This window comes from Temnothorax nylanderi, unplaced genomic scaffold (assembly GCF_030848795.1).
Source record: "Temnothorax nylanderi isolate EJ_2023f unplaced genomic scaffold, tnyl_v1.0 TNYL_tig0017_pilon, whole genome shotgun sequence".
Classification (NCBI taxonomy): domain Eukaryota; kingdom Metazoa; phylum Arthropoda; class Insecta; order Hymenoptera; family Formicidae; genus Temnothorax; species Temnothorax nylanderi.
Window position 1 is genome coordinate 1,522,320 of NW_027249079.1, and position 24,315 is coordinate 1,546,634.

A 24,315-nucleotide genomic window follows, 5' to 3' on the forward strand; every position below is an offset into this window, starting at 1 on the left:
TGTCGCGTCGGCAGGGGTAGTAAGAGGGTAAAAGTTACGCCGGCGCAGTAGCACGTATATTGATTTTGGAAGCAAAGCTGCCCCATACAGCCCGACATCGATTCGACCGCGAAGGAGAACCGAGCACCGGTTTGACAGTCGATATATAATCGGAGAGTCCAATCCGCGGTGGTTCGACGAAAAGGGTGGAACGGCTGCTGGACGGCGAAGGGATCCCGCGGCGCGTCCTGCCCGTCGCGCGAATGTAACAGGGGGTTGCACGTTCCATCCGGTGGCTGGGGTGATTCACGCTCGGTCGGGTGAGCCGTGAGTTTCGGTGTTCCGCGCGAAAGCCAGCTCGGAATCATGCAGAACTATGGACACGAGGATTACGATTATGGCGTGTCGAACGACCCGACTGCCCAACCGTCGGGCAGAGCTCTCCCCCAAATGCCGGGCGCCAGGCCAAAGGTGGACCCGCAGGCCGAGGGTGAGGTCGATCCTACCATGTACCCCCAACCGAAGGAGGCCACGCATAAGATTCGCGGTAAGAGCGACATCCTGGAGTACCTCTTCGGCACCGTCGACCAAGAACTCCTCACCGTCAAGACCTTCTACTTTTTCTTCTACTCGGCCTTCGGCTCCCTGTTCCCGCTTATGGGGGTGTACTTCAAGCAGATGGGCATGAACGCGGGTCAATGCGGCCTTCTTATCGGTCTCAGGCCGTTCATCGAATTCATGAGCGCTCCTTTCTGGGGCTCCTTGGCCGACAGGTGAGACCGTGTTCCTTTCTTCGAAATGTGTGCACGTTAGCCTAACAAATCGAAAGATTATATCATGGTCGTTGGACTATGGCACTATGATGCGTTGTCTAGCGGAAGAGATAACAGTAGGGATCATTTTGTGATGATTCAGATTAAAGATAAATGCAAGCTAAGGAAACTGCCTTATCAATTTGAGGTCATTATTTTTTAACAATTTAGGATCCGCAGATGATGTTTATCACGCGTGATCTTTGCTCGATACGCAATAGATACGTCTATATTAATTTTATATTTTTTTTCATTATGCGATAAAATTTATTAAAATAAAATAATAATAAAATCACAGATTGGCAAAAGAAAATATAATCTGCGTACTTATAATCCTTCTATATATTTCATTCGAAAAAGAATATTTAACGTTCTAAAACGGATGATTTACAATCGCTCTTAAAAATTATTTCATTTGCGATATCTTACTCGAGATAATGAAATTTCGTTTAAATGATAGCTGAAGCTGTTATCTTTCTAGCGATACAAAATACATATATATTTTTTGTGTTATCATAATTTTTAATAAAGCCAGCGACACCTGCTAAAAATTAAAACAAAGTTTTATAATTGTCTAACACAAATTAGAAAATACAGCAAGATTAATTTTAAAAAAAACATAAGGAACCTAGAAACAGTATCTGAATGTAGATTTTCTTCGGTAACCGTAAACACAAATTTATCAAATCCATGAGAATTTTTGTCTGCCGAGCAAGAATTCTTATCACTTAGCCATCCGGAGCATAATAAGGCCAGGGACACGCGAAAAAACTGATCAATCTGTATGCAGCGAGCCATTTGACTAGCATTTTCTTCTTATTTGCCTTTTTGAGAATATTTACATTCGAAAATGAAAGGAAGATGGAACAATAAGTGAACTTTTACATTTCTTTCCATTTGTCCGTAGATGGCAAAAAGGCAAACTTCTTCTATTGGCTTCCCTTTCTTGCTGGATCATTTTCACTCTACCGTTGGGCTTCATTCAGCCTCCGCCCACCTCTTGCGTGGTCAGCAATGACAGTTCTTATTATCTCGAGGCGTCCAACAAGGAACAAAGAATTGTAAAAAGATCGACCGACCTGGATGAATTGTACTATCCCAAGAACAAAGAGGAGTATCTGGAGGTCGCGTCCAACGTCGTCTTCGAGAGATTACGACGAAGTACGGACGATAACGAGATACTTGACTATATGAAGAAACCGAAGGAATTTGGATTTTACGATATTGAGAGAAACGATGTTATAGATTTCGATAATGATGGCTCTACTATGTACGATCTGAGAAATAATAGAGTCAGGAGACAGACATCCGTCACGGATAAGGGCGATGTAGAAGATCTTGGATACAAGTCGCTGTCCGAAAGCAATGTCGACGATGCAGGGGGGATCGATTTTGAAACGTTGCAAAGGAAAAATCGTCCAGCCGATGTGTCGGAGTACAAACGCTTCATGATGGTACAAACGCTTGTGCCTTTTTTTATACATGATAAAATTTACAATAATCCGTAAAAAATTATGATTGATTTAATTATAAAATTTCAGATATTTCCTAGCGTGTATTCTTTACTAATATTACATAATAAAGTTACACAATTATATATACATTAATAAATGTGTTTCTTTTGTAGAATGAACCAATGACTGACAGAACAGTTCCAAAGAAGGCTTACGTTCGCACCAAGACGCGCGTGAAGCCACCGCCGGAGAAGATAATGGTAAAACGAGACGTGAATAAGAGGCAAACATTCTCGGACGAGGGTGACATGATCAAAATCGATGACAATGAGAAGGAAAACAAAAGAAACATGGATATATTAATAAGGAGTCGCAGGAGCTTAAGATCGCACGGGGGAGAGTTGTCTCCTCAGTCAGTTACTAACGCCTTGAATTATAACGAAAGAGAGAATAAGGAATGGGTGAAGCCACTTTTCAGTTCTATAGTCTACAGACTGCCGGTAAGTCACACAAGCCTGGCCGATTTTATTATGCCTTGAAAAACTATAATTTGCCATCTGTAAAATACAGATATGAGTATACATTTAATGTAGTAAGAAAGAGATTTGTAGGCAGAAAAATAATAATTTAACATATTGACTGAATGTGATTTTAGGATATTCAAAAAACATTCTTCCTTCTGCTGTTGTTGGTAGTAGTCGGTGAATTTTTTTCGGCACCTGCCATAACATTAGCCGATTCAGCTGTTATTACTTTACTCGGTGAAGACGCCGATAGGTAATATAATCCCGTATACCGTTTAAAGAACAATGAGGCAATTTTACTTTTTTATAATCAGGCACTTTCGAGAGGCTAATTTTTACTTACGTTACTTCGAGAAGTTAATAAATTATTTCGAATAAGCACATCCGATTGCTCGTCCAACTCCAATTTGCATTTGGTGATCGTAAAGTTAATAAATTTAACCACCAGGTACGGTCATCAACGCATGTTTGGAAGTCTCGGATGGGGCTTGGCCATGTTCTTCGTCGGAATCGCTCTCGATCATAGCACCGCATTTCCGGATCATCCCTGTAAGCCTGACGAGAGAGAAAAAAATTACACGATTTGTTTTGCGATATTCAGCGTCTTAATGGGTGCCGCGTTGATAACGGCAACTCAAATTAATTTCAAGTATGACGTTGCTCCCGCTGAGCCGGTAAGTCCACTTCAATATCTATAATCTACAGATCTATACGATAAAATACCGCTGCTTCAAAATTGTATTAAAGAATCACTAGGATTGAAACGTATTTTTCGTAAATATTTCTCACGTGATAGATTTCTTAAACTTTCTTCTTTTTACTCTTCTTCTGTAATCAGAAATTTCAATTGCTACAGAAAGAAATGAATTTTAAATCAACTGTCTATGGACTTTGTTGAAATTTTATTAATTATATTTCATATGTAGGAGGTGGCGAAACCTCCAGCCGAGCCAACGCGGGAAGAGCAACTGCAAAGTCAGTTATCCCAGCAGCTTAATCTGCCTGGGCTCCAGGATTCTTCCGCCGCTGTAGATCCTAAGCCTCCGCCTCCCGAAGGGAAGGTGTGTATCTATTTTTTATCAAGACGTTTATAAATAGAAAACTCTTATTATGTTACATTTATTAATAAACAAAGTGGGTGAAAACCGAGGGGTGAAAACGACATGTTTTTCCTGTTTATTTATCGATCGTGTATGTACGTGTACGCTGTTACGTAAAGCAATCTTATAAATTATTATAGCATTACAAATAATGTCACGCTCTAATGACTTTCTAATTTTAGACTAAAATGTTTGCCCAAACGATGAAGGAAATACCGGAATGGCTGACAGTAATAAAGCAATTCAAGAATTTAAAATGCGCGTCGTTCCTCTTCGTCGCGTGGTTCATGGGATTTGGCATTGGATTGATCTTCACTTTCCTATTCTGGCATCTTCAGGATTACGGTGGTTCGCCGACTCTATTCGGCGTTGCGTCTGTGATCAATCATATATCCGAGATCTTCGCGTATTTCTTCAGTTTCAAACTTATTCGACAGATGGGACACGTTAAGGTAAACGAATCTTGCGAGATTAATCTCTTCAATATATTAGTAAGCTATGTTGGAACTGCGTAATAACTGATTAAATTTTAATTATAAAATTACATGTTGGTATGATTTTTTTGCGGATTTTTTTCAACAAGTTAGAGAAACCGTTTCGAAGAACGATTGTGCAATTTTAGTCACGAAACTATGTTAATACTTGACATATTTTTAACTAACAATTAATGTAATATCACTTTTACAACAAGAAATAAGAGAAAAATATACTGAGCGCCTCTCTCATTTTCCACGCTCTGTTAATTATAAATTATGTATTTATCATATTTATAATATTAAATAATTATAACGTATTTCAGGTATTGTGTCTGGGCCTGGGCGGAAATATACTCCGATTCCTCTACATATCTTGGCTAAAAAACCCATGGTGGGTATTACCCTTTGAATTCATTCAGGGTATCACGCACGCGGCAGTATGGGCGGCGTGCTGCAGTTACATCGCTCATAATACGCCGCCGCAATTGCGTTCGAGCGCGCAGGGTGTACTTCAGGGACTTCATCATGGGCTTGGAAGAGGCTGCGGTGCGGTAATTGGTGGCATGTTCGTCGCGGCTTACGGTAAGCTTTTAACATTCAATGCCTCGAGATAAGATAATACATGTACAGCTCTTCACAAACAATTGATTCGATACCCAAACGATCTCAGACTTGTATAATGTTGGCTTTTTCGCATATTATAAATTATTTAAGCATTTATGAAATTTCTATCACACAATAATGTTGTATTAATTTGTGACAATATTCATCGGACAGCAATCGTCGAATTTGATTTGCAGGTACGACTGCGACGTTCCGAGCGTACGGTCTCATCTGCATCTTTGTCCTACTAGCCTTCATGTTCATCAATTTCTATAGAAAGGATACCGGCTTCGTATCCGAGCTGCCACAAACGGAAGATCCGCACCAGGTAGCCGAGGCTACCCATTTGGCACCGCACGGCGTACCGAGCAACGCTATACCGCGCGCCCTAAGTTCCACTCGCTTGCACGAACTGGCTAATCAGGATGCTGGCTATGGGGCGACTTATCAGACCGCTGGCGGAAATCTCGCGGTACCCGGTGCTAACGGAGGTGAGAAATTCCATTTGGAAAAGCAGAGATTTTTCCGATTTTTTTTTCTCTAGACCAATTACTTTGAACCTAACTTTCTATTGCTGTCTCGTCTAATTTTTTTTAATTTCTCATCGACTCGCAGGCCCTGGCAACCCAACGAATCCGTTCTTAAACGGCGGAGGTGGCGGCGAAGGGGGATATAATTACGGTATGACTGGCAAGGGAGAGGACGAGTATATTCGTAGGAGCTTCCAGGTTCAGTAAAACCATTCTCATTAAAACGTCCGGCAAAGAGAGGACGCAATATTTCAGTCGATAAGAGAAAAAAAAAAAACAAACAAACAGACAGACAAACAGAATGAAACAAAAACGGAGGAAGAACGCTGTCGGCTTTATTGGCCGCATCTTTTACGAGAGGCTACACACTCGCTGAACAAGAAATCCTATCTATACTTTGCTACGAGAACAAATTAATATATTCCAAATGGTATTACATTACATAGAGAAAATTGATGACATATACTTTCCTGTTTGATAGATCTACAGTGAAGTGGTGGGTAGGGAATTCGATGTCGTAAAACCGACTATCCAACTACACGCCCAACAACCATGCACCAATCCCTTTCATCAACACGACTACGACTGGTAACGACTCGATCTGTCGATGCCGCGGGTTGTTCCCCACGACTACGATATACTGAAATGTGAACGCTTGAGAAGACATTACTGAACAAATAGTAACGTAAATATAAACATCCATACAGATAGGTATACGTATGCGTGCATAGGAATCCACGTGCAAAGCCACCTGTAATACATATAATAAGATTAACGAACTTTACAACTCGGATTTAAACTTAAAGTCTTTAACTTAGAGTCGACTTTTCCGTAGCCGGTACGTCGTGGAGGGTCATTCGTTATGAGATTTATAATATTTTCAAGATCAAACATTATGACGATCTTTTGTAATTTGAACAGTCGTTGAACACTGTAGGCTGCGAAAAAATTGACCTCGAATTTTCGAACCAAAGGATGTATCGTTCAGGATTCATGCGCCTTCCTATCTAACGTATGTACATGTGCGTGCGTTGTACGTGGAAACGTGACACGCATACGTGCGGCGTACGTATACATGCGGACGTGCGTGCGGTCGCTTTTACGCCGCCGTTGTATGGTATGTATCGAGATGTACGTTGTGATAAAATATCTACGGACGAGCGAAAAAGGAAAAGTGAATCGACGCTTCTAAACCCATTCAGTAGATCTGCGAAATCTTGACGACAGCCTTATCGCCGTCCCCCTCTTACTTGCTCGTCCTGCGATTCATTTTTTTGTTCACTATATATTATTTGTTGCTTCCTTCTGACTCTCTAAACGGATGTTCACGAGTCGAGGGTATCAGGGAATTAGTGGTAAGACTAAATCCAAATTAATCGAAAGTGCCTATCGAAAGTTTCCTGATGCCCTGTGCGACACGTTACTTCTATTTCTGCCTGACGATTCTTTTTACCTTCCCGTATGTACGATTAAGAAGGAAAAATAATCTCATTGATGAGTGTCGAATTTATTAGTTCGAATAGACCTTTTGGATGTCGTGTGGAATCACGTTAAGAGCCGCGAGGCGACAGGATACTTTCTATTATATATATATATTCTCGCGAATATTTATTTCTCAAATATCCAGAATATCAGAAATCTAGAATATTATTCTATATATAATATTAAATATTAAAAGATATATATGTACCAGAAACAGATATATATGTATCACAAATAGAGGTTTTAGCGCGCTGTTAATTTTCTTAGAGTTTTATCAAGTTTAAGTCCTCGAAGTTCTCTTAGGCTAATTGTTTTTTTTTTTTAGGCTGTATTTTTTAATGACGTTTGTACGGAAACCGAAGCGAGTTATTTATGTTATTATATAATTGTTTTTACCATACATGTTATAGATTTAATAAATACCGGTTGCGTTTTGTGGTAACATTCAAGTAGCGATTGGTGTTTGCACTACAGCGAAATAGCTATACGTCGCACTCACTTTGAAAAAGCCATTCAAATGCCACCCAAAACGGTGGTAGTCGTTAAGAAAATGTAACATACACGATTTAACAAATCGTGAGATTTCATCTAGGCGAGACGCGTCTAAATCGGTGGAAACCGAATAGAAAATTAATATACAAAAGAAACTAGGGGGCCTGCAAGATTTGATACGACAAATATAAGTATCGTGTAGCAGATCCATTGATCTCATCGATAATTTAAACGGTAATTTAAAAGAGAACGTGTACGAGCTAAATTAATTAAAGAGACAATTTGTGTCACCTGTAAATATTCTACATGCTCTTAAGTATAGACTCTACTATTCACTTGTTTTCACTTGTTTTCTGTTTTCAAACAGATTGTTGATCGTTATTTACAATCCACGTTACGATTATGATCTATTAAATGAGCTCTATCTATTAAATACTTTTATTGTATGTATAAGGTAAATGTTGTGTGAGACAACTGTATAATACTGTTGAAAAAGAAAAACGAAAAAATTAGTAGTAAAATATATATACATACATATATACATATAAAGATTGTAGCAGCACGATTTTATCTACTACCGAGGCCGGGAATACGAGAGTCGCCTTCTATTTCACGCGCGCTTCTACCGGGAGACTCGCTATTATTCGAGGCACAAGAACAAATAGAAGTATACAATGTATCTCTACTCTTTTAATTCGAATATTATTCCGGGAATACCTCTGCAAAAGAATCATACGTATACTGTATACGTAGTGCCTCGCAAACCGTATGTTAACCGATAATAAAGTTCCGACTAAGAGAAGAATGTTGGTAACATTATTGGCAATCTTATTATTTTTTTTTTTTCGAGTTTTCGAGAACCTTGTTCTCGTTTGGAGAACGAACGATTTGCCATCTTCTCGACGGATAAAGTACGGTCTGCGAAACACCGGAGGAGTGTAACGCCATAAGTGATATTTCTTGTATCGGTAATCACACACATCGATGTTTTGTGGACAGCCAGATTATACAATGTTATAAAGACTGAAATATAAAATGTCTTACGCACGTAGCAACCGATTCAAGAAGGCACTTTGGACACGCGTGTGTGCGTATTTGTATTATAAATTATATATAGTCACAATTATATATATACAGATAATATATATATATATATATATATATATAATGTAATGTACGATGAATATCCGATTGTGTATCGTGTATGTTAGCAGGGAGAACGTTATACCAATTAGATTCGTACCACGAAGATAATCTGCTCTTACATTATACTTCTGGATATCTTATGGAGTTGCTAGCTCATCCATAATTATGCGCGTTGAAACGGTCTTTCATTAGACGAATTGATTTTTTTCATATGTTTAACACACGTTACGTTGTTGACAGTTGAATCATGTTAGTATCTCAGATATCTCTCCGATTAGACTTTTAACTGGATCGATTTCAGTTGGAATAGAACTGTAACTTATATTAAGTTGCGATGTAACATAACTTCGCGAAAGATTTCCTTCGAGTTTCCCTGGATTGTCGTAGTGGTACTTATATATACGTTAAGTATATACTTGAAACTCAATATTTCTCGAAGATCGAAGTATCGTGTAACAATTTTCACCCCGCAACTCATCCGAAGATATAAACGATGCTGCCACCGCGGCGACGTAAATCATAGCGCACCAAACTATAGATCTTCTAACACGTCTCTAACCGAAGTCAGTTTTAATGTCATCGTAGAAGTCGTGTAAGGGAAAACAGACATATGTATAAAGAAAAAGGAGCTGTAAGTATTATTGTAATCCCTTTTCTCGGGGAACACAGCAAAAAAAAAAAGAAGACAGACAAATTCTCGAGAAGAATGGCGAACGCAGGAAGTGCGTGAGGGTTTATATGTCACAACATATCATGAAACATCGTGCGTAGGCTTAGTGTAGCAAATGTCATGTGCTTACGATTAAGAACAGTTTCACTTGCACTTAGAACCGATTTTTATTCCATCCCGTCGGCCGTTATATATTTTTTATTAATCTTCCCCTTTAATTCGCTGATTAATCCTTGCGTTCTCGAATTAATTACTCCGACCGATGCGAAATAATTAACGATTACCTAATACGATTCTATAAAATTGTTCTTGGAATAAGAAGCCATGTGTGTGAGATATCAATAGCGAAACGTCAGTCTTTGTTTTTTCATGCTTTCGCATCATCTCAGAATACTTGGATGATTGTGCGATTTAGCGAAATCTCGTCGCCTTTCACGATTCGAATTTGAAGATCATCTCTTCCTTAAATTTTAGATTAATATACATTTGCGGAATTGTCACACACACACACACATATACACGCAAAGTAAAACAATATCTGTGTGCAATATCTGTCTCTAAACTTTTCTGATATACTGCATATTATATTGAAATTTGAATAAACGGTATATCAGGTTGTATCAGGATTCCCGAAACGTCTTAGGTCAAAATAATATTCGCCCGTCATAACAATTCAACAATAATTAAATAATTTTCTATAATAATTGCACAGCAAATTGCAATGACTGGATAAAATTATCTGGAAAAATTTTGGGATACTATCTAAAATCTAATTTCTTTTAATTGAAGAATGGGGGAAACCAAAAGCAGTGTGCGCCTTGTTTTGTAATGTAACATCACGCAGGCGCGAATGGAGAGACAGAGAAAGAGATGGGATTTCTGTCCCTTTCTTTAGCCGAAAGAGCAATGGCGTCGCGAAAATCGGTGCGGTCTAATGTCTATTTATGTATTTTATCTAATATATATTAAGCACGAGTATCAAATACGATACTTCGAAATATGGCAACGATATGATGTAACTAATCAGATGCTTTCAATCCTTCATCTAAATATCCACCTTACATTTTTTTTTTTGCTTTGTATGAAAATTAGCGACACGAAGAATAGGAATTCGCGCGAGAACGAGATAACGAAGAAAGCATGAAATATATCAATATAGCACCCAAAAGTAAAGTGTATGTACATATTAAGGCCTATATTCTGGACGCACTTTTATCGATAAAAGTACGTTCAGAATACTGGCCTATTACTTTACTCTTGGTGTTATCGATTGTAGATTCCTTTCAGAAGCCTTTAAGAAGTAATGGTAACATAACAAAAATAATTTCGGTATCATCGACAGATAGTTTTCGATTAGTTTGATCAATATTTGAAACGTCGTATTTGACTTTACGAACTTTGGCCATTGTATACAAAGTTAAGTGAGATGGTAGACAAAAAAAAAGTTATCGCGTGGTATTTCAGCAGTATTTCTAATCTTGCAAAGAATGTCAGTTAACTCTCACTCCACTAGAGGCGGGAGAAATAAAAGATCGCCTCGATATGACAGATAAACGGTAAAAACCTAGGTTCTGGACTAAAGTCCGTCGTTAGTTAATTCCAATTGGTAAAGAAGTTTCGAGTAAGAACAAAGGAAATTTTACCTGAGAAAGAAAAATTTGAAAAGTTAGGAAATATTCTTACTCGAATGTACGTTCAAACCGGTTTTAAGAAAGCGTAAAAACTATTATTTTCGGCAGGAGTACTCTTGACAAATTTGCGAATAGTGCGAAAGTTAGAGGGATAAGTTAGGAATTTCTATAGGAATTCCATCAGTGCCTCCTCCTCCCCCCCATCTCTCTCTCTCTTTTCTTTTTTTTTACTGATACCCTAACCCTAGCCCTAGGCCCTAGAGCACAATTATTTCCGACTTTTAAGGCATACTCTAGAATTTTCACCAACTTAGTTGTTGCACTCCCTGGAAAATTTACGAATAGCAAGTTGCTCCCTTCTCCCTTCCTCTTTTGTACTTTTACCCAATACCTGGAAGCGTCATTCATATCTGTAATTTAAACGGACGAATGCAGTAAGACTTACTAATAACTTTCACATTCCGGAGAGCCTCCAAGGACCTGGCAACCGAAAAACCTATAGCACGTGTTATTACCTTTCAGTTAGTTTTCAGAATGCGCTAAGAATGCAATCGAAGAAGACCGTCGAATATCTTATCTTCAAAAAGGACCGTTTCTTTTAAGAGTACGCTTTACTCGTGGCTTCGGAGTCTCCTTGAACACTCCTGAGAATTGTACCTGGCTGCTATTGAAACGAGCGTCTGTTTAGAAATAAAGGTGGAATAGATCAGTGTTTACATCGCTCATCGGTATATCCTCTCCGGCATACATGCGCGGTAGATCCAGCATGACCAGCATTGCTCGTAGATGAGCGTGCGACGGTGAACGTGTCGGTCGGGGGAGTGCGGTCCGTAACAGTAGCGGCAAATTGATGTGATTTTTTACAAATCCCGGGCGCGTCGTAGGCGATATCGAATCGTATCAATTTGCCGTTATCGTTATCGCGCGTGCAGTAACTTTTTTTTTAAATTAATGTAAGATAAACAAACCGTATCGTTGAGTGAGACGCTCCGTTCGTAAAGTCAGAGTTTTGAGATTTTTGTTTCCCCCTTTCACCCTGCGCGCGCGCGCGCGCGGGCGCGAGGCAATTATCGTTCGCGACTCGCGCGTTTGTGAGATGAATACTGTACAACTTGTACGGCAGGATCTCTATGAAATCGTCATCACGATAACGCGCATAGCGGTGCAACGCTCGACGCGCCTCTACCGCGTGTGCAATGTCACGTGGCGTGCCCAACTCTGCAGCCTCCCGCGAAGGGGTCTGCTGCAGAAGCTGCGCTACCTGATCAATCACCTGGACCTCAGGACGATTGTCAAGTGCTTCAATCGGGGACTGTTCGCCGACGATCCGGACATCCTCTACATCGGATACAACGAGATCGTGCGACGCGGCGTGCGCGACTCCCTATACGTTGAGGCTGTAGTGAAGAAGTACGAGAACTTTCAAGGTAAGGAAGAAATTTCCTTCGTAACATACAGAAGTTAATTAGCTACGTTACATTTACGATATCTGAAAGGCAACTGAACGGGGATAATTAAAAGCTATCGAAATTTCTCGGTTTACGCTGAGCAGAAGAAATAAAAAGCGGCTTCCATCAACTTTTTAACTAAAAAATTTTGTTATAGATAAAAAAAGAAATAATAGAAAATGGAAAAGCACAAGTGCAAATTTTCTTATGAAAAAAAAAAAACGGAATAATAGTAAGTAAAAAAGTGCAAATGCAATGTGACATTCTGATCTGGAATTTAAATCTGAAATTGTTTTATTATATTAAAATTACTTTTTAGTTTGTTTTGTTGTATTAAAATTACTTAATTTCGGATATTTTGTAACAATGATAATTTTCGTTGAAACTTTCGCGTGGAGATGCAAGTGGCTCATTTGTTATTGTTATAAAAACATAACTAAGATATCGTTAATCGTAATAGTATTCGCATCACGCTCTCTTAATTTTTAACATTTCGCAACTCGGCAAGGCGATTAACGAATCGAAAGGAGCAAAGTAAGTTAAAAACAAAGAAAATTCGTTCGTTATACTAAAAAAAAAAATGCATGAGAGTCCCAGAAGTCCTTCCGGATAATAGACGCTACCTCAAAAGTATAGAAACTATAGAAGAAACGTTTTTTTAGCCCTTGTCAAACCGTTACGAAAATTTTCAAATAATTAATAAGCTCGGCATTGTGAACTCGAACGAGATCGAAAGCACACCCTCCCCCTTTCTCCTATCTTGAACGCCACGTTGCAGCGCGACGCCTCCGCGCACGTTGGTCAAGCCAGTTCCAACGTGGTCCTCGAACAAAGAACTTCATGTTCAACCAGAAGTTTCGAGACAGTTCGTACACGGGTGTGAATCTTCTGGATGCGCGCGTGTGCACGTGACAAATTGACGAGGAATCGCCACGAGGCGCGAGGGACGCGATCGAGGCGGGTGATCCGCAACTCGTCCTTTGATAAACCGCCGATTGAACGCAGCGGCGGTATATCTTATTCTATTCTATTCTCTTTTTTTTTCTTTTACGTTGCAAAGAGCGACGAATATTCCGTTTCGGATGAATTTCTCTTTACCTCGTCAACGTCGCGTGCCCTCCTCGGTCCTCTCGAGAGCGAGACGGGTGCTCCGAAACTCGCGCTCGGAAAACCCGACTGAATGCAGCGGCAGTCTCTCTCATTTTTTTTTCTTTCACGTTGCTAGGCATAGGCACGTTCGCGGAGCGCGCTGTTAACGCCATTGCATCATTCTATCTTCGTCGCTCGTTGGACGTAGAATAAAGGACAGAACGACGCGATAGCGTTAATATAGCGTGCTCCGCGAACGCACCTAAAGAGCGACGGATATTCCGTTTCGAAGAAATTTAATTCTTTACTTTCTCGAGAAATCGATATCCCACGTCCCCGTCATCAATTTCGAAAGTAAGACGGGTGAGGGTGGTCCGAAACACGTGCTCGTAAAACCCGACCGACATGAATGCAGCGACCAGTCTCTCTTATTTTCTTTCTTTCTTTTTTCTTTTACGTTAAGGTAAAGGTACCAATACCCGGACACTTAAGCGTAGGAAATGTACCAATACCTGGATACGTACCTGTGTCTGGATACCTTTAAAAAAATATAAATTTATGGAAATAAACGTTTGGATATTATAACTGAAGTTTCAAACTACAAGAAAAAAAAATACTTTTATCTTTGATTTTAATTCGCGTTATACTTATAAATAATAAAGGTGTCCGGATATAGGTACATGTCCGGGTATTGGTACCTTTACCTTACAAAGAGCGACAAATATTCCATTTCGGAAAAATTTCTTTACTTTGTCCATGGTGGAAAGTTCCACGATGACTTTTTCAATTTCGCTCCCCTCGATCTTTTCGAAAGCGAGACGGATATATGCTTCGAAACACATGCTCGGAAAACCCGACCGAATGTGTAGCGGCATTGTCTCTCTTATTTTCTTTCTTATTTCTTTCTTTTGTGTTGCAAAGACAGACGGATTATCCCGTTTCGGGAGAAATTTTCTTTACTTCGTCCGTAACGGAAAGTTCTACCATGACTTTGCCAATTTCGCACGCCCGCCTCACCCCTTTCGAAAGCGAAGACGGGTTCTCCGAGACTCGATCGTGCTCGGAAAACCCGACTGAACACCGCGGCATTGTTTCTCTATTTTCTCTCTTCTCTTCTCTTTTACCTTGCAAAGACGGACGGACAGGTGTTCCATTTCGAAGAAACTTTCTTTATCTCGTCACTTTCGCACGTCTCTCTCCTTCATGCCTTCATCCCTTCTCGGTTATCAGCCCCCTCCCTGTTGACCAGTTGACCGCGCGCGCAGGGGCACCACCGCACCGCACCGCTCGCAGCGCCCTAGGAACGCCACTGATAGTGATGCGAGCGAGTAGGTGCGGGAGTCAGGGGAGTTAGGAGTTTCGCTCTTAGCAGCGCGCCGCGCAAGGGATCGCACTGATCGCAGTGATCGCGCGCACAGTTGCATTCGCAGACACGCGTTCTCCGTCTCGAACGTTCGTCGTCACGAGCAGACGAGGAGGGCTTTAATTCCACGCGGAAGCGAAGCGATTGACGGTTTTCTCGAGGGCGGACAGCACGCACGGACGACTCCTCTGGAGGCCTGCCACCTGCCCGCCTCTCCGAGGGATCAGGTTAGGTCGATTATGCGAAAAAAAAACGGCAATGGCGCTGCGGATTTTCGGGATGGCAGAGTAGCCGAGCCCGAAGCTTAGTCGCCACTCGCCACCGACACGCGGTCGCACGTGTTCAGCGCACGGATTCCCACACTCCTCCCCGACGCCCGTGCCCGTGTGCATCTCCACCGGGGTCTCTCGTTCTCGTCCGTGGTGCGAGTCAGCGGCGCAACATGTCCAACGGGCTGGCGTTGCTGAATAACAACCAGCGATCGAGTCCGACAAGTACGAGATGGCTCTATTGATTTTCCCCGCTGATGCGCTCTCACGCAGTGGTATGCCCCGCGCGTGTTTCATACGCCTCGTATTTCTCTCGTTTCAGAATGCGGCGCGTCCATGACTCCCGCTAACGGTAGTACATTGTCGGAGGGCTTGCCGAGCGGCCACGCGGCGCAGGTAAGTCGCCACGAATTTAATAATTACGAAACTTGGTGGGGTACACCTACCTATCTACCTACCTATCTGCAACACCTGTTAGAGAGTACCTCGCGCCGTTTCAGCGAGATCATCTCGCTGTTGACAGATTCGACCGAAGTGATTTGCGACGAAAGCTGAGTTGAAAATTTTTGCGGGCTTCGATTCGAATGCATTTGTCCAAACAATTTTTTTCCCCCCCACCCATAAATCTGAAGTGAGATACTTGTAGTAGGTCAAGAGCGCCTGATAGCGTTTTTGTTTGCACGCTTCTTGTAAAATGCAATTTCACGAGAAACGGTTTCAGTTAATTTAATAATTAAAACAATGCAAACCAAGTTCGTTCGAATCTGTCAATACTCTAATACAGAACTTTGTTCGGAGAGTGTCTTTAGATAGAGAACGTTGTGTCTCGAGACGCTTTTCGGTTGGCTTGTTCTTGATTATTTAAGGGACAAATGAAACTAAACTTGAAAAGGTACGTACACGTGCCTGAGAATCATTGAATCGAGGAAAGAATACTAGTTATTTAAGCCGAAATACTAAATATTCTTGATTAGCAATCTTGTGGTACATCAAGCTTCTTAAATTAACCTTCACATTCATCAGCTTACCAGTAAAAAATATTCTAAAATCATATTCAGCGACAGTTCTCTCTTCGGTGTCCTTGATAATGATAAACAGATCTGCTCGCTTTGTGACTTGTGACAGATTAATTGATTTTTTACAACGTTAGAATGATATTGGAAGCTTTAACGACAAAAAGTTGCAAGTTCTTTTTATGCTTCCGATTTCTCGTACTGATGTGAAACAAATCAGAAAATAATAGTACGGAGATTTAAAATAAAATGGATCTGCTTATGCCCGTATCAGACTACGGATTGGGATTGAGATTGGATTGAAATTAGACCAATCAGAGCAAAGTTTACTAAACTTGAGATCAGTTTTCTCTGTTCTGATTGATTAAATTTCAATCCAATCTCAATCCCAATCCGTAGTCTGATACGGGCTTTATTAGGCCCAGTTTCACAAGTGTCGGTTAACTTTTAATCTTAGATTAACTCACTCTTCGTCTCCTTCTAACGTCCCCCTTAGAAAGAGACGAAGAGTGAGTTAATCTAAGATTAAAAGTTAACCGACACTTGTGAAACTGGGCCTTAGTGGTATGTATAATGGTGGCGATTGTTATATCAAATTTATCTTGCAGATGGGGCAAGGAAATACACCAAAGTCTCAAATTCTCAAGAGATCCTCAGAGGCAGATCTAGAAGGTAATTGTATCTCATTGTTACAAAATATCCGAAATTGAGTTATTTTAATATAACAAAACAAACTAAATTAAATAATTTTAATATAATGAAATAATTCCGGATTAGAATATCACCTTGCATTTGCGCTTTTCTACTTACTATTATTCCGTTTTTTTTTTTATAAGAAAATTTTATAGAAAAATATATTTCACAGATTATATATATATATATATAAACCTTGAATTTTCTAATGTTTAATATTTATGTGATAACGCAGAAGTAACAAACTTTAATTTATTATTTAATTAGATATTATCAGCGCGAAAAAACGTCATAAAAATCCACAACCAAAAAATGCAGTATGCGCATTAAACGAGCTAAAAACTGGAGCTACGTACAAGATGGTCGGGCAGACTGGGCCCACGCACGCTCCAATATTCACGATCGCGGTACAAATTGACGGACAGTCGTATGAAGGGCAAGGGCGTACCAAAAAGATGGCAAAGCATGCGGCTGCTGAACTTGCTTTACGGAACATCGTTCAGTTTAGAAATACACCTGAGGTTCACCAAGCTATCAATACTTGCCAGCCTGTTGTGCCTCTTGAGCCAGATTTTACGAGCGACGTCACGGAACGTGATAATCACCTTGTCAATGCGTTTAAAACACTAACACAAGAGCCAAAAAATACTAATAAGATCCTAGAAAAAGGTCCAGTGGCGTTGATTAACGAATTATATCCAGGCGTCGTATATAACTGTATATCCGATACCGGGGAAAGTTATGCAAAGTTTACGATCTCTGTAACTATTAATGGCGAGACGTTTGAAGGAACCGGCCCGAGTAAGAAATTGGCGAAAGCCGCGGCGAGTAAGGCCGCTTTAGCGAAATTGCGAAATGTCCAGACTTCCTCGTTTTGTTTACCACTTCCTGTGCGCGTCAATTTTTCTCAAGAGCAAATGAATTTACCGCAAATGCTAGCCGACAAAATAGGCAAGATGGTTAACCAGAAATTCCACGAACTTATTCAATCCAAACCGCAACACGCACGACGTAAAGTTTTAGCTGGCGTTGTAATAACGAAAGGACAAGAAGTAGAACTGATATGTGTCACTACCGGTAAGACAGATTTATTTTATACCTTTTATTTTATATTCAGACAAAACATCTATAATAAGTATCTACTAAAATGTCTTTTTTTTGTAAAAGGTACCAAATGCATCTCAGGCGATCATTTGAGCCAAACTGGTGGCGCTCTAAATGATTGTCATGCAGAAGTAGTAGCACGACGGTGTCTCTGTGAGTATCTTTATAAACAATTAGAATTGCACACTGAAGAGAAAGGCCTCGAATCTATTCTCGAGCCAGCTAAGAAGGGATTCAAGTTAAAACAAGGCATCCAATTTCATTTATATATCAATACCGCCCCCTGCGGAGATGCGAGAATTTTCTCACCTCACGAAGACAACGATAACATAGACAAGCATCCCAATAGACGAGCTAGAGGTCAATTACGTACAAAGATAGAATCTGGCGAAGGGACTATTCCTGTAAAGAGTAATGAGAGTATTCAAACCTGGGATGGTGTAATGATGGTATGTATTATTTGTGTTAAAGGCAAATGCACATTTTTTCAACGTGCGTCTGCTTTTAATACAAATGTACAGTTTTATACAAATGCGCCGATTGTTTTTTATCGGCATTTTAATTGGAAGCTTGAATTAAAGGGTCAAAGACTGCTGACGATGTCGTGTTCGGACAAAATAGCTCGGTGGAACGTACTTGGTGTGCAGGGTGCACTCCTAAGCCACTTCATCGAGCCAATTTACTTCCACAGCATTGTCCTCGGCAGTCTCTTGAATCCGAGTCATATGTATAGAGCGGTATGCGGTCGCATTGAACATACTATTCAGGGTTTACCACCGCCATATAGACTTAATAAACCGTTAATGAGTCTAATCACATCTTCTGAGGTCAGGCAACCTGGAAAAGCGCCTAATTATAGCGTCAATTGGACAATCGGTTTGTACACTTTCCTGGTCTTTTACAGAAACTAATATGCAGGATAGTTTAACAAATTTTTCTTTTCTTATTACATATTAGGACAAACCGAAGCCGAAGTTATAAATTGCACAACTGGCAAAGATGAACTGGGGAAACCTTCTAGGATATCTAAACAAGCATTTTTCAGGCGGTTCTTTAATCTCTTACTTAAACTTCCAACTATAAACGATATTGACAAGGACAGCTGTCGCCAGTACAACGAGGCAAAATTTTCAGTACAAGATTATTCGGTAAGTAATTGCATCTCTTGAATAATAACAAATATATATATATATATGTAATATGTGTGTAAGATATTGGTTATTGTTCGATATATTTCGTTAAATACCATTATATAGCATATCTCGTCTCTTTTTTTTCTTGGGCAGCTTGCCAAGCGTCAATTGAAGGATGCTTTCGTGAAAGCACAGCTTGGAAATTGGGTGAAAAAGCCGTGTGAGCAAGACACGTTCGACATCGATATCTGACTAAATCAGAGTAATAAAAACAAGATAAAAAACGCAAAAAGTCCAATGATCGAATACGTAGTTCCTAGTGCAAAATAGATCGCTCGTTCGGCGTGTCATGATATGGCAGAATTTGGTATCAGTAAAGCATAAATCGTAGGATCTTGCGCCCTATGATCTCGATATATTTATGGTGTTCAGAGTGTATTACGAATTATTGATAATTATTAGTAATTTCGTTGTAGTCGATAGGAAGATTCACATCAAAACTTGGAGCTTCTATCATTTTGACTTGTTAATAGCAATAATTGTTGACAAAAAAAATCGATTCAGCACATATCTATGCAGGATTTCTTAGTATTAACGTGACTCGTAACGTATTGCTTCTCATCACTTTTCTAATTTCACCAGAAATCTTTCTAAATTTTGCTGCATTATACGAAACACCTAGAGGATATATTTGAGTTTGTACAAATAATCTTTTTCTTGTGCAAAACAATCTTGTCATGTGTTATCGACATTCCTATATTTTACTTTTGTTTACCTATTTGCATTATATATTTGCGCATAAGCTATAAGGCTAATTAATTACGATTTTAAATCTAATGGATTTGAGTTCAAAATAGTTTTAAGAGGCAACATTAGTGTCTTATATATGAATGCATTGCACCTACGACATCCCCAGATAACATTCTACGTCAGAGATACGCAAATTTAACAGGTAATCGCATTTTTTTTTCCAACAAAATTATGATCTATCGCTTGATGTAATGCATATAATACGCACGCGTGACACGAACATCATGTATCATACACAATGAACATATCCTTGCGTAAGTGTGCATGCAAGTTTTATAGCGGCGTCGATCACGATCTTGCGTATTTCTATCTCGAAGTATCCGAGACTCAGAACTTTATTATTCATGAGTTAACGAAATGCTATCTGGGATCTTTTTGTAGGTCATTAGATATCGTAGCAACGAATTAAGTTGCACTTTGCATCCTCAACGGCTGTGATTGGATTCAGATCTGACAAATGGGTCTTAATCGTTAAAAGTAATCGTTGCAAAGTTCAGCGAAAAAGGCGGGGCAGAATTTCTCATAAATGTTTGCATATTAATTGCAATTTTCCATTTATGGCAGCAATTTATTCTCTTTTATTCTTTATTCTTGCTGGAATTGGGAAATGTAATTTTTGCTGTAAATTCAGAAGAGATGTAATTTTAATCATTACTTTCCGATATGTTTTGCAGCAGAGATTATTGTTTAGATATTAGGCAGAAATATTCAATAGCAAATTACAAAACGCATCACATGTATTTTAATATTAGGATCGTAACGAATATTCATGTTTCATTGCAAAGTCTGGATAATCCTAGTTTATGTTATGATAAATTTTGATCAAAGTTTATTTTAAAAAAAGGTGCATGATCGAAAACGGTGCAACAAAACTTAATCATCCTTCGCATTTATCGCATTTATAAAAGGCTCGAGCAAGATCACTAATCTTCTTATAAGAATTTCAGCTTTTTATTTCAACATTTTTTCTTCGTTTTTAACGCAATAATATAATCTTATTTCAAGATTTCCACGTTGAAAGTGTGCATGCTAAAGATATTTTCAAATCATGAATATTCTTTTTCTCCCGGCTGCTGCCAACCTTCGGTTGGCGAAGACGAGGGAGTATGCTTTTTTCTCTGTAACAAATATCGCAGTGTACACAAAATGTAAAAGAAGTTATAAATGATATAGAATTATCATTTATATGTTTCCCATTTTTTTGCTAATTTGCTTTGTTTCTCTTTCGTAACATATTTACACATTTCTTTCTCTATCATTTATAACTTCCTTTACATTTTGTATACACTGCGCTATTTGTTGGTTTGTTATTGGAAGTTTATTTTGACTATAAACTATTTTAATAAAATTTTCAAATCCCAGTGTTGTAGCAAGCTGCATAGTAATCTGTTTCTCGTCGTCTAGTTGTATTTTCCATTTCAGGAAAGTAAAACGAAAGTTTGTTATGACATATTGAAATGATTATAAAATATACTTTAAAATAACGTACGACGCTTTACCACACTCACTGTGCTATATTCTTCGCGAGCAGCAAGGTATAAAATCACGAAAATTGATCTCACGCAGAAAGCAGCATGAAATGCTAGACGGAAAACAAGGCAATGAATAATAAAACATTATTTTAGAGCACACGCACTTTTTTTATGCTATGACAGAATTTTATCTGATATAAACTAGGACTTATATATATGCATGTTAAATCTGCAATTGTCAGTTCAATATAGTGATTGGTTATTACTTTCAATACGTATTTAAATATACGTGTATAGGAATTAAGTGGAAGTGATTGATGATATAGGATGAACAGGATAATAATTATGCGACGTGAATGATTACATAGTTTTCCAAATAAATATGTTAATATAACTACTCTTAGTCATTTAGAGAGAATCCTAAGGTCATTGCCTCACTGTGCCAGTATTATCAATGCAATTCTGCCGTAGTGACACACTGCCCGCGTTGGTCCAGTTTTGCATAGAGAACTTATTTAATATGGTTTAGCGGAATGCAAGAATAAACCAAAAACCTTTAATTTTAGTGTTATATGTAGGTAATCGCGTTAGCAAAATATTAAGATATTATTTCGGATAGGTATTATTCTCGTAAGGAAAGTTTCGTATTAGCGAAGGAAACAAGAACCTTTAGTTTAAGCGTATGTCGCACGCAATCGATTTTACAGTGACCGTTGAACCGTAACGCCTATTTTTCTTACGTCTTACGTTTTTCAGCTAATGCTCAACGAGCTAATATACTTACATTCAGAATTACTCACATTTAGATTATCGGAGCATTTAAAACGTTGCGTCCGAGGAGCAGCTCATTTGTTTATTCTAAACGCGAGATGCATTCCACTTATCGCTCCTGTTTCGCGTGCTGCTTCTCGTTCCCGTAAAACAGATTGCGTGCGGCGACGAAGTGTTTGGCTCGCGTACGTTGCAGTCAATTTGTGATACCAGTCGTGTATTTGTGCCAAGCGCAATACGCACCAACAGCTCAACGAATTTTGCTTTGTCTTCTCGTTTTGTAATAAGTATGTTTCGTCGAGAGGATGACATAGTCAGGTTTTCAATAGTGACGGCGGAAAGGATTATATATAATATGCGCTATGTCGCGCGAATAAGTGTCGTATTGTCTATAGAGAGGATGTTTCAATGGTATGCTCACCAATATTACGTCTCTATTGGTTCTCCATATATACAGAATATCCCATAACTTATATTTTTTTTTTTTTTCGAAAAATATATATTATGTACAGATATGTGCACATATGTATGTAACATGATATATACGTGTGTATATATATATATATATATATATGTGTGTGTGTACATCTCTATGTATACTGGAGGATAGTCCGTGTATGAAAAGACAACTATATAATATTGTAACATAATATAAACACGTATTGAAACATCCGCGGACAATATGATGCCTTCCCTTGCCATATATGTATCATTCGTACAATTATAACTTGCCGCTTACTGTAAATGCGCTGCAATTACGTTACAAAGTTTATATAAAGTCCATTCTAATTATCTTCTATCCGAAATATCGAGATTACTGTCTGACATAACTTACAAGATAATTGTTCGCACTGTAAGAATTGTTTGTCTTAATTTATTATTCAATTGAAAATGTATTCACGAGATATTTGAACGATTATTCTTTCATTCTCTACTTCCTTGCGCCTTGTTCAACGGAAAGTGCGAAGAGACATTTGTCGGAAATGGATCTTGCGGTAACAGTTTGTTTATCATCCAATTTATTATGTTTTCCAATGCTTTCCAATGCTATAGTTATTAGTTGGATATTTCATTAATCAATAGTGAAACAATCTATAAAGATTTTTAATCTCAGCAGTATGCAAATAATTACAAAAGATTCAAGAGTATAAATAGGTTTGGGCTTTGGAAGTACATATTTAAAACTAGCGAAAATAATCGTTTTCTTAAAAAAGATTGCACATAAGTAAACAAAAAAGAAATAGGAAAGTATGCAATTTTTTTTACATGTGTATCTAAAATGACGCTTATTTAGAACAAAAGGATAGGAAAATGTAAAAAAAATGTATTATAGTCACACGACTTGTTGGAAAGATTTAAAAATCTCACTCGTAAGTTATCGTTTGCACAGAGAAATGTATTTACAAATTAAGCGTGATTTAAAGTTCAAGAACACTGCAATATTCTATAAGGAAATCGTATGTGACATAAAACAGGCAGTAATCTATTGTTCTATAGCAATTCTCTCTATCACGTATGACACTCGAAGTAACATAAGCATTAAACTCGGCGTTACTATTATTAGTTGTCAGTATTAATATTTGTAGTGGTTTAATGATGACATCGTCGATTATATTTGAAAAGAAGAACGAGAGGTGATTTTAACTATTAGATAGACAATTTTTAGATATTGGAAGACAAATGATGATATTTTATCGTTAAATGCGCAATACGAAGATCGAGTCCAATTTTATAGTATACCTTATTGAGTAATGATAATCTTATTAGAGAGTAAGAGAGACTAGGTATTGGTAATTTTCTTTGATCTCTTCTTCCATCACATAACGTGAGTTTGCGAATATCTTACGTATATAATTACATTTTATTATCGCACCGTGCAGTATGATACGGTATAGTACAGTATGATAGTACATCACAGTAATAATAGTTCATCCTCGAAAGAACAAAAAAAAAAGTCCCAAAGTAAACCACTCGAAGTAAGTTTTAGGAATATTAATCACTAGATTTAGTCAATTTTACTTCGATTACGATCCTTCATTATACGCTCAAGCATGTACTATGGTCAAGATCCTGAGCATAAATCAAGTATTATAACTGTCGAGTGTAATATGAATTTGTAGTCGGTTAGGTTTTAAGCTTGACTAGTGCCTCTAGATATAAGTATTTTAGAAGTTAAAAACAATAAAAACAATCTAGTTGAACTTACAAAATAAATTTTTATTTACCAGATTCGTAGTGTTGTGCCATTACT

At 38.6% G+C, this 24,315-nt stretch overlaps 2 protein-coding genes and 1 long non-coding RNA gene across 6 annotated transcripts; 2 read left to right on the forward strand and 1 right to left on the reverse strand.

Annotated features, from left to right (window-relative positions):
• Positions 1-9,894, forward strand: Jef (major facilitator superfamily domain-containing protein 6 jef). 3 transcript variants are annotated; one of them, XM_071699129.1, is made up of 12 exons: positions 2-752; positions 1,699-1,952; positions 2,037-2,245; positions 2,419-2,745; positions 2,901-3,022; positions 3,218-3,443; positions 3,696-3,830; positions 4,052-4,321; positions 4,669-4,927; positions 5,146-5,439; positions 5,564-5,676; positions 5,960-9,894. In XM_071699129.1, the coding sequence occupies exons 1-12, from the start codon at positions 346-348 to the stop codon at positions 6,068-6,070; spliced, it is 2,727 nt and encodes a 908-aa protein (XP_071555230.1). In that variant the 5' UTR covers positions 2-345; the 3' UTR covers positions 6,071-9,894. The 3 variants fall into 3 exon arrangements, with proteins under 3 accessions (XP_071555231.1, XP_071555230.1, XP_071555229.1); XM_071699130.1 differs by having other exon boundaries at positions 1-752; positions 1,699-2,245; positions 5,564-5,629; XM_071699128.1 differs by having other exon boundaries at positions 1,699-2,245.
• On the reverse strand, positions 2,741-3,240 carry LOC139768692 (uncharacterized). The gene is made up of 2 exons (XR_011717414.1): positions 3,113-3,240; positions 2,741-2,802 (listed from the first exon to the last, which is right to left on the reverse strand). It is a non-coding gene; the product is annotated as an uncharacterized lncRNA (long non-coding RNA).
• A 1,834-nt stretch (positions 9,895-11,728) lies between the features above and the next one.
• Positions 11,729-24,293, forward strand: Adar (adenosine deaminase acting on RNA). 2 transcript variants are annotated; one of them, XM_071699134.1, is made up of 8 exons: positions 11,729-12,326; positions 15,391-15,464; positions 16,690-16,753; positions 17,042-17,851; positions 17,942-18,327; positions 18,460-18,754; positions 18,836-19,026; positions 19,165-24,293. In XM_071699134.1, the coding sequence occupies exons 1-8, from the start codon at positions 11,996-11,998 to the stop codon at positions 19,261-19,263; spliced, it is 2,250 nt and encodes a 749-aa protein (XP_071555235.1). In that variant the 5' UTR covers positions 11,729-11,995; the 3' UTR covers positions 19,264-24,293. The 2 variants fall into 2 exon arrangements, with proteins under 2 accessions (XP_071555235.1, XP_071555236.1); XM_071699135.1 differs by lacking the exon at positions 11,729-12,326 and adding an exon at positions 14,765-15,293.
• Positions 24,294-24,315: the final 22 nt, after the last annotated feature.